We start from the raw sequence: 11,025 nt of genomic DNA, 5'->3' as shown, positions 1-11,025 counted from the left end.
TCCTGCTCTGTGAGTGCACATCACCTGACTCAACACCTTGATTGGAACACCTGTGCACTCTCTTCTTCATCCTCATCTTCTTCACAGGCGGGAGAGTTCATGTATGAAATGTGAAAGTGAAAGTAATCCATCACGTCTGTCCGCCAGGTGTGTCCGTGTCCTGACCTCCTCCGACAGGTGTGTCCGTGTCCTGACCTCCTCTGACAGGTGTGTCCGTGTCCTGACCTCCTCCGCCAGGTGTGTCCGTGTCCTGACCTCCTCCGACAGGTGTGTCCGTGTCCTGACCTCCTCCGCCAGGTGTGTCCGTGTCCTGACCTCCTCCGACAGGTGTGTCCGTGTCCTGACCTCCTCCGACAGGTGTGTCCGTGTCCTGACCTCCTCCGCCAGGTGTGTCCGGCTCCAAAGGTCTGCTTTCTTCTCCTCAGAGCGGCTTTGGAGTCCAGCTGCGTGTGTCAAGCATGCGCTTTTATTCTGAAGGAGCTCGCAGACTGTGAAGCTTTTGCTCGTCCAATTCTTTCCAGTACTTGAAGTTGTTGTCCAGGTGTTGCATCAGGTTGGGGAGGTCTGCGAAAGCTGCACACACCACATTGATATCATCATGCTGTGCATTGGTATCGTCATACTGCGCATTGGTATCGTCATACTGCGCATTGGTATCGTCATACGGCACATTGATATCGTCATACAGCGCATTGATATCGTCATACGGCGCATTGATATCGTCATACGGCGCATTGATATCGTCATATGGCGCATTGATACGTCATACGAACCATTGATACCGTCATACCGTGCATTGGTATCGTCATACAGTGCATTGATATCGTCATACGGTGCATTGATATCGTCATATGGCGCATTGATACGTCATACGAACCATTGATACCGTCATACCGTGCATTGGTATCGTCATACAGTGCATTGGTATCGTCATACAGTGCATTGGTATCGTCATACTGTGCATTGGTATCGTCATACTGTGCATTGATATCGTCATACAGTACATTGATATTGTCATACAGTGCATTGATATCGTCATGTATTTACCATGAATTGATTAACGTGGACCCCGACTTAAAGAAGTGTAAACACTTATTGGGGTGTTACCATTTAGTGCTCAATTGTAGGGAATATGTACTGTACTGTGTAATCTACTAATAAATATGTACTGTACTGTGTAATCTACTAATAAATATGTACTGTACTGTGCAATCTACTAATAAATATGTACTGTACTGTGCAATCTACTAATAAATATGTACTGTACTGTGCAATCTACTGATACAAGTTTCAATCAATCAATCAATCATACCGCGCATTGGTATCGTCGTACAGTGCATTGATATCATATATGAGATGGTGAATAAGATGAAATATGAGATGATGAATAAGATGAAATAGTCTATGAGATGATGAATAAGATGAAATAGTGTATGAGATGATGAATAAGATGAAATAATGTATGACATGATGAATAAGATGAAATATGAGATGATGAATAAGATGAAATAGTGTATGACATGATGAATAAGATGAAATATGAGATGGTGAATAAGATGAAATATGAGATGGTGAATACGATGAAGTATGAGATGATGAATAAGATGAAGTATGAGATGATGAATAAGATGAAGTATGAGATGATGAATAAGATGAAATATGAGATGATGAATAAGATGAAGTATGAGATGGTGAATAAGATGAAATAGTCTATGAGATGATGAATAAGATGAAATAGTGTATGAGATGATGAATAAGATGAAATATGACATGGTGAATAAGATGAAATAGTGTATGACATGATGAATAAGATGAAATATGACATGGTGAATAAGATGAAATAGTGTATGACATGATGAATAAGATTAAATAGTGTATTACATGATGAATAAGATGAAATAGTGTATGAGATGATGAATAAGATGAAATATGACATGGTGAATAAGATGATGTATGACATGATGAATAAGATGAAATAGTGTATGATAGGATGAATAAGATGAAATATGAGATGGTGAATAAGATGAAATAGTGTATGAGATGATGAATAAGATGAAATATGACATGATGAATAAGATGAAGTATGAGATGGTGAATAAGATGAAATAGTGTATGAGATGGTGAATAAGATGAAGTATGAGATGGTGAAAAAGATGAAGTATGAGATGGTGAATAAGATGAAGTATGAGATGGTGAATAAGATGAAATAGTGTATGAGATGGTGAATAAGATGAAATAGTGTATGACATGATGAATAAGATGAAATATGACATGGTGAATAAGATGATGTATGACATGATGAATAAGATGAAGTAGTGTATGAGATGGTGAATGAGGTCCTACCATCCCAGGCGTCGAACATGTCGGTGATGAAGTAGTCGATGAAGGAGATCTGAGACTTGGGGATGCTGCAAGTCTTCCTGTCAAACACTGGCATCACCACTGGAAGACTTTGGCTCTTCTCCTCCTCAGTCTGACAACACACACATTCACTCTTTCACTTTCACTTCTTCTTACATCACTCTTTCACCTTCTTCACACATCACTCAGCTGACATGGACTTGTTTCTTCAGCATTGTCCACACCTTTAAGTCAGGACTTTGGGAAGGCCATTCTAAAACCTTCATTCTAGCCATTCCTTTACCACTTTTCATGTCATTGTCCTGTTGGAACACCCAACTGTGCCCAACCTCCGGGCTGAGGATGTTAGCTTGTCCTGAACAATTTGGAGCTAATCCTCCTTTTTCATTGTCCCATTTAAAGCAGCAGTTTCATTGGCAGCAAAACAGGCCCAGAGCATAATACTACCACCACCATGCTTGACGGTAGGCATGCTGTTCCTGGGATTAAAGGCCTCACCAAACATATTGCTGGCTATTGTGGCCAAACAGCTCCATTTTTGTTCCATCTGACCACAGAACTTTCCTCCAGAAGCAAAAATGGAGGTGTTGGGCCACAATACCCAAAGTCCTGACTTAAAGGTGTGGACAATGCTGAAGAAACAAGTCCATGTCAGAAAAGCAACACATTTAGCTGAACTGCACCAATTTTGTCAAGAGGAGTGGTCAAAAATTCAAAGTACACCTCACCTGTGCAAAGTAATCCTCACCTGTGCAAAGTAGTCCTCACCTGTGCAAAGTAGTCCTCACCTGTGCAAAGTAGTCCTCACCTGTGCAAAGTAATCCTCACCTGTGCAAAGTAGTCCTCACCTGTGCAAAGTAATCCTCACCTGTGCAAAGTAGTCCTCACTTGTGCAAAGTAGTCCTCACCTGTGCAAAGTAGTCCTCACCTGTGCAAAGTAGTCCTCACCTGTGCAAAGTAGTCCTCACCTGTGCAAAGTAGTCCTCACCTGTGCAAAGTACTCCTCTGAGATGCGCCCCGCCCACTGGATGCAGAGCTGCAGAGGTCTGCAGGGGTTGGAGATGTCAGCACACTTGATGAGCATCCTCTTCACCAGGATGCGGTTCTCTGGAGACCTCACAATACTCTTCACACACTCTTCTGTGTCCTGGAGGACAAACAGTATCAACACTGATAGCAATTTGACATTAATCCTACAAACCCCGTTTCCATATGAGTTGGTAAATGATGTTAGATGTAAATATAAACAGAATACAATGATTTGCAAATCCTTTTCAAGCCATCTTCAGTTGAATATGCTACAAAGACAACATATTTCATGTTCTAACTCATAAACTTGATTTTTCTTTTGCAAATAATAATGAACTTATAATTTCATGGCTGCAACACGTGCCAAAGTAGTTGTGAAAGGGCATGTTCACCACTGTGTTACATGGCCTTTCCTTTGAACAACACTCAGTAAAGGTTTGGGAAGTGAGGAGACACATTTTTGAAGTGGAATTCTTTCCCATTCTTGCTTGATGTACAGCTTAAGTTGTTCAACAGTCCGGGGGTCTCCCTTCTCACATTGCAGGGGCCACACATTTTCAATGTCTGGACTACAGGCAGGCCAGTCTAGTACCCGCACTCTTTTACTATGAAGCCACGTTGATGTAACACCTGGCTTGGCATTGTCTTGCTGAAATAAGCAGGGGCGTCCATGGTAACGTTGCTTGGATGGCAACATATGTTGCTCCAAAAGCTGTATGTACCTTTCAGCATTAATGGTGCCTTCACAGATGTGTAAGTTACCCATGTCTTGACCACTAATACACCCCCATACCATCACACATGCTGCCTTTTACACTTTCACCCTAGAACATGTCTTGACCACTAATACACCCCCATACCATCACACATGCTGCCTTTTACACTTTCACCCTAGAACAATCCGGATGGTTCTTTTCCTCTTTGGTCCGGAGGACACGACGTCCACAGTTTCCAAAAACAATTTGAAATGTGGACTCGTCAGACCACAGAACACTTTTCCACTTTGTATCAGTCCATCTTAGATGAGCTCAGGCCCAGCCAAGCTGACGGCGTTTCTGGGTGTTGTTGATAAACGGTTTTGGCCTTGCGTAGGAGAGTTTTAACTTGCACTTACAGATGTAGCGACCAACTGTAGTTACTGACAGTGGCTTTCTGAAGTGTTCCTGAGCCCATGTGGTGATATCCTTTACACACTGATGTGGCTTGTTGATGCAGTACAGCCTGAGGGATGGAAGGTCACGGGCTTAGCTGCTTACCTGCAGTGATTTCTCCACATTCTCTTTGATGATATTACGGAGCGTAGATGGTGAAATCCCTCAATTCCTTGCAATAGCTGCTTGAGAAAGGTTGTTCTTAAACTGTTCAACAATTTGCTCAGGCATTTGTTGACAAAGTGGTGACCCTCGCCCCATCCTTGTTTGTGAATGACTGAGCATTTCATGGAATCTACTTTTATAGCCAATCATGGCACCCACCTGTTCCCAATTAGCCTGCACACCTGTGGGATGTTCCAAATAAGTGTTGGATGAGCATTCCTCAACTTTATCAGGATTTATTGCCACCTTTCACAACTTCTTTGTCACGTGTTGCTGACATCAAATTATAAGTTAATGATTATTTGCACAAAAAAAATAAAGTTTATGAGTTTGAACATGAAATATGTTGTCTTTGTAGCATATTCAACTGAATATGATAAATAAATGATAAATGGGTTGCACTTGTATAGCGCTTTTCTACCTTCAAGGTACTCAAAGCGCTTTGACAGTATTTCCACATTTACCCATTCACACACACATTCACACACTGATGGCGGGAGCTGCCATGCAAGGCGCTAACCAGCAGCCATCAGAGGCAAAGGGTGAAGTGTCTTGCCCAAGGACACAACGGACGTGACTAGGAAGGTAGAAGGTGGGTATGGCTTGAAAAGGATTTGCAAATCATTGTATTGTGTTTATATTTACATCTAACACCATTTACCAACTCATATGGAAACGGGGTTTGTAATATTAATATAACAATAATACTAATATTAATATAACAATAATACTAATATTAACATGACATAATACTAATATTAATATGACATAATACTAATATGAATATGACATAATACTAATATTAACATGACATAATACTAGTATGACTAATATGACATAATACTAGTATGACATAATCTAAATGTAAATATGAATGTACAGTATATCTCACCAGGTTGTCGTCCAGAGCAGCCAAAGGTTTGTTGATGCTGTTGACAAACTTGTTGACGTGTTCAAAGTGTTTTGTCATCTCAGTGGCCAGAACCATGTCGATGATGGCCTGTCTCAATGTGCGGTACTCATTCCTGCATATAATAACAATATTCATCATAATAATACTAAATGGCCTGTCTCAGCGTGTAAGTGAAATATGTATCATATATGAGTCATTGTAGAGATTATAATAAGTGAAATATGTATCATATATGAGTCATTGTAGAGATTATAATAAGTGAAATATGTATCATATATGAGTCATTGTAGAGATTATAATAAGTGAAATATGTATCATATATGAGTCATTGTAGAGATTATAATAAGTGAAATATGTATCATATATGAGTCATTGTACAGATTATAATAAGTGAAATATGTATCATATATGAGTCATTGTACAGATTATAATAAGTGAAATATGTATCATATATGAGTCATTGTAGAGATTATAATAAGTGAAATATGTATCATATATGAGTCATTGTACAGATTATAATAAGTGAAATATGTATCATATATGAGTCATTGTACAGATTATAATAAGTGAAATATGTATCATATATGAGTCATTGTAGAGATTATAATAAGTGAAATATGTATCATATATGAGTCATTGTAGAGATTATAATAAGTGAAATATGTATCATATATGAGTCATTGTAGAGATTATAATAAGTGAAATATGTATCATATATGAGTCATTGTACAGATTATAATAAGTGAAATATGTATCATATATGAGTCATTGTACAGATTATAATAAGTGAAATATGTATCATATATGAGTCATTGTAGAGATTATAATAAGTGAAATATGTATCATATATGAGTCATTGTAGAGATTATAATAAGTGAAATATGTATCATATATGAGTCATTGTAGAGATTATAATAAGTGAAATATGTATCATATATGAGTCATTGTAGAGATTATAATAAGTGAAATATGTATCATATATGAGTCATTGTAGAGATTATAATAAGTGAAATATGTATCATATATGAGTCATTGTACAGATTATAATAAGTGAAATATGTATCATATATGAGTCATTGTAGAGATTATAATAAGTGAAATATGTATCATATATGAGTCATTGTACAGATTATAATAAGTGAAATATGTATCATATGAGTCATTGTAGAGATTATAATAAGTGAAATATGTATCATATATGAGTCATTGTACAGATTATAATAAGTGAAATATGTATCATATATGAGTCATTGTACAGATTATAATAAGTGAAATATGTATCATATATGAGTCATTGTACAGATTATAATAAGTGAAATATGTATCATATATGAGTCATTGTAGAGATTATAATAAGTGAAATATGTATCATATATGAGTCATTGTAGAGATTATAATAAGTGAAATATGTATCATATATGAGTCATTGTACAGATTATAATAAGTGAAATATGTATCATATATGAGTCATTGTACAGATTATAATAAGTGAAATATGTATCATATATGAGTCATTGTAGAGATTATAATAAGTGAAATATGTATCATATATGAGTCATTGTAGAGATTATAATAAGTGAAATATGTATCATATATGAGTCATTGTACAGATTATAATAAGTGAAATATGTATCATATATGAGTCATTGTAGAGATTATAATAAGTGAAATATGTATCATATATGAGTCATTGTACAGATTATAATAAGTGAAATATGTATCATATATGAGTCATTGTACAGATTATAATAAGTGAAATATGTATCATATATGAGTCATTGTAGAGATTATAATAAGTGAAATATGTATCATATATGAGTCATTGTAGAGATTATAATAAGTGAAATATGTATCATATATGAGTCATTGTAGAGATTATAATAAATTAAATGTGTATCATATATGAGTCATTGTAGAGATTATAATAAGTGAAATATGTATCATATATGAGTCATTGTAGAGATTATAATAAGTGAAATATGTATCATATATGAGTCATTGTAGAGATTATAATAAGTGAAATATGTATCATATATGAGTCATTGTAGAGATTATAATAAGTGAAATGGTTCATTGATGAACAAATAAGTTTAATTTCTTCCTTTTGGGATATAACAACTTTATGTTTTCATTGTTTATGTGTAAGAATCAACTTTCTGTACATTATTGTTATTATTATTGTTATTATTTGTCTTCTGTTGTTGTTAATGAACAAAGTCAAAGATGAATTGAAGTCATGTTGCATACACAAACAGCAAATAGAATAACTCAAATAGTAGTGAGTACTTTCAAATAGTACACAACATGCAAATATTCACACATCATAATTCATAAATACATCACCTGCACACAACTTATACTGTATTATAGTACATTATACTGTATTATAGTACATTATACTGTACTATAGTACATGTCAAGTACACAGTGTAATGTTAATAATAGTACTAATAATAGTGTAAAGTACACACAAGTGTAATATTAATACATAGTACATGTGTAATATTATTATTATTCAAATGAATAATAATAATGATAATACATAGTACATGTAAAGTACTCACAGGTGTAATAGTAATAATAATAATAATAGTAATACATAGTACATGTAAAGTACTCACAGGTGTACTAGTAATAATAATAATAATAGTAATACATAGTACATGTAAAGTACTCACAGGTGTACTAGTAATAATAATAATAGTAGTAATACATAGTACATGTAAAGTACTCCCAGGTGTAATAGTAATAATAATAATAGTAATACATAGTACATGTAAAGTAGTCCCAGGTGTAATAGTAATAATAATAATAGTAATACATAGTACATGTAAAGTAGTCCCAGGTGTAATAGTAATAATAATAATAATAGTAATACATAGTACATGTAAAGTAGTCCCAGGTGTAATAGTAATAATAATAATAGTAATACATAGTACATGTAAAGTAGTCCCAGGTGTAATAGTAATAATAATAATAGTAATACATAGTACATGTAAAGTAGTCCCAGGTGTAATAGTAATAATAATAATAGTGTGCACCTGTCCATGTTCTTGAAGATGTTGCACTTGTCGTCTCTGGTGGAGATCTGGAAGGCGAGCGCGGCGTGATGACTCTCCAGCACCGCCGTGTCGTTGTACAAGATGGCCAGCTCACTTCCTGCGTTGCACAGGAAGCTGTTGGTGCGACCCGGGTGGTCCACGTCGTGCACGCTGGCCGCAATCAGCGCCGCCACCTCGTCCATGGGGTCCAGGCTTTGCTGTGGGGGCAAACAAAACCAAGTGGGAAAGCATAGGACACACAATACATCTGGCTGCCACTTCAAGTACACATGACCAGTAACCAAGTACACATGACTAGAAACCAAGTACACATGACTAGAGGCCAAGTACACATGACTATAAACCAAGTACACATGACGAGCAACCAAGTACACATGACTAGAGACCAAGTACACATGACTATAAACCAAGTACACATGACGAGCAACCAAGTACACATGACTAGAAACCAAGTACACATGACTAGAAACCAAGTACACATGACGAGAAACCAAATACACATGACGAGAAACCAAGTACACATGACTAGAAACCAAGTACACATGACTAGAAATCAAGTACACATGACAAGAAACCATGTAAACATGACTAGAAATCAAGTACACATGACTAGAAACCAAGTACACATGACTATAGACTAAGTACACATGACTCGAGACCAAGTACACATGACTAAAAATCAAGTACACAAGATTAGAAATCAAGTACACATGTCTAGAAACCAAGTACACGGGATTAGAAACCAAGTACACAGCATTAGAAACCAAGTACACATGACTAGAGACCAAGTACACATGACTAGAAACCAAGTACACATTTCATCACTATAAAAACTACAATACACATATTGTGAAATAAATATCAATATTACATTTGAAATAAATAGCAACATTGTTGTTTAAAAATAAATAGTAATTTATGAAATAAAAAGAATAATAATGTATCATTGTTGTGTAAAATTAATTTATGAAATTAAAATAATAATAATGTAATATAAATAGTATTTTATGAAAAAAAGTAATATAAATAGTAGTTTATGAAATAAAATTAATAGTAATGTAATATCAATATTAGTTTATGAAATACAAAGAATAGTAATGTAATATAATATTAGCTGATGAAATAATAATAATGTGATATAAAAATTAGTTGATGAAATCATAATAATGTGATATAAATATTAGTTGATGAAATAATAATAATGTGATATAAATATTAGTTGATGAAATAATAATGTGATATAAATATTAGTTGATGAAATAATAATAATAATGTGATATAAATATTAGTTGATGAAATACTAATAATGTGATATAAAAATTAGTTGATGAAATCATAATAATGTGATATAAATATTAGTTGATGAAATAATAATAATGTGATCTAAATATTAGTTGATGAAATAATAATAATGTGATCTAAATATTAGTTGATGAAATAATAGTAATGTGATATAAATATTAGTTGATGAAATCATAATAATGTGATATAAATATTAGTTGATGAAATAATAATAATGTGATATAAATATTAGTTGATGAAATAATAATGTGATATAAATATTAGTTGATGAAATCATAATAATGTGATATAAATATTAGTTGATGAAATAATAATAATGTGATATAAATATTAGTTGATGAAATAATAATCATGTGATATAAATATTATTTGATGAAATAATAATCATGTGATCTAAATATTAGTTGATGAAATAATAATAATGTGATCTAAATATTAGTTGATGAAATAATAATAATGTGATATAAATATTAGTTGATAAAATAATAATAATGTGATCTAAATATTAGTTGATGAAATACTAATAATGTGATATAAATATTAGTTGATGAAATCATAATAATGTGATATAAATATTAGTTGATGAAATAATAATCATGTGATCTAAATATTAGTTGATGAAATAATAATAATGTGATATAAATATTAGTTGATGAAATAATAATAATGTGATATAAATATCAGTTGATGAAATAATAATAATGTGATATAAATATTAGTTGATGAAATAATAATCATGTGATATAAATATTAGTTGATGAAATAATAATCATGTGATCTAAATATTAGTTGATGAAATAATAATAATGTGATATAAATATTAGTTGATGAAATACTAATAATGTGATATAAATATTAGTTGATGAAATAATAATAATGTGATATAAATATTAGTTGATGAAATAATAATAATGTGATATAAATATTAGTTGATGAAATACTAATAATGTGATATAAATATTAGTTGATGAAATCATAATAATGTGATATAAATATTAGTTGATGAAATCATAATAATGTGATATAAATATTAGTTGATGAA

The 11,025-nt window shown here is 33.4% G+C and overlaps 1 protein-coding gene across 1 annotated transcript in view; it reads right to left on the bottom strand.

Moving 5' to 3' along the window:
* Positions 1-426: 426 nt before the first annotated feature.
* Positions 427-11,025, bottom strand: part of LOC133642518 (high affinity cAMP-specific and IBMX-insensitive 3',5'-cyclic phosphodiesterase 8A-like) — a 16,406-nt gene continuing 5,807 nt past the window's right edge. Inside the window, exons 4-8 of the mRNA XM_062036756.1 lie at positions 8,661-9,080; positions 5,599-5,731; positions 3,350-3,508; positions 2,344-2,473; positions 427-573 (exon numbers count right to left, since the gene is read on the bottom strand). Coding sequence (XP_061892740.1) covers positions 467-573; positions 2,344-2,473; positions 3,350-3,508; positions 5,599-5,731; positions 8,661-9,080 — 949 coding nt within the window. The 3' untranslated portion in view covers positions 427-466. The remainder of the gene's footprint in view (positions 574-2,343; positions 2,474-3,349; positions 3,509-5,598; positions 5,732-8,660; positions 9,081-11,025) is intronic.

The sequence above is a fragment of the Entelurus aequoreus genome, linkage group LG02 (genome assembly GCF_033978785.1).
Source record: "Entelurus aequoreus isolate RoL-2023_Sb linkage group LG02, RoL_Eaeq_v1.1, whole genome shotgun sequence".
NCBI classification, from domain to species: Eukaryota; Metazoa; Chordata; class Actinopteri; order Syngnathiformes; family Syngnathidae; genus Entelurus; species Entelurus aequoreus.
The sequence above is the reverse complement of the archived record's forward strand: the minus strand, read 5'-3'. Positions and strand labels throughout refer to the sequence as shown.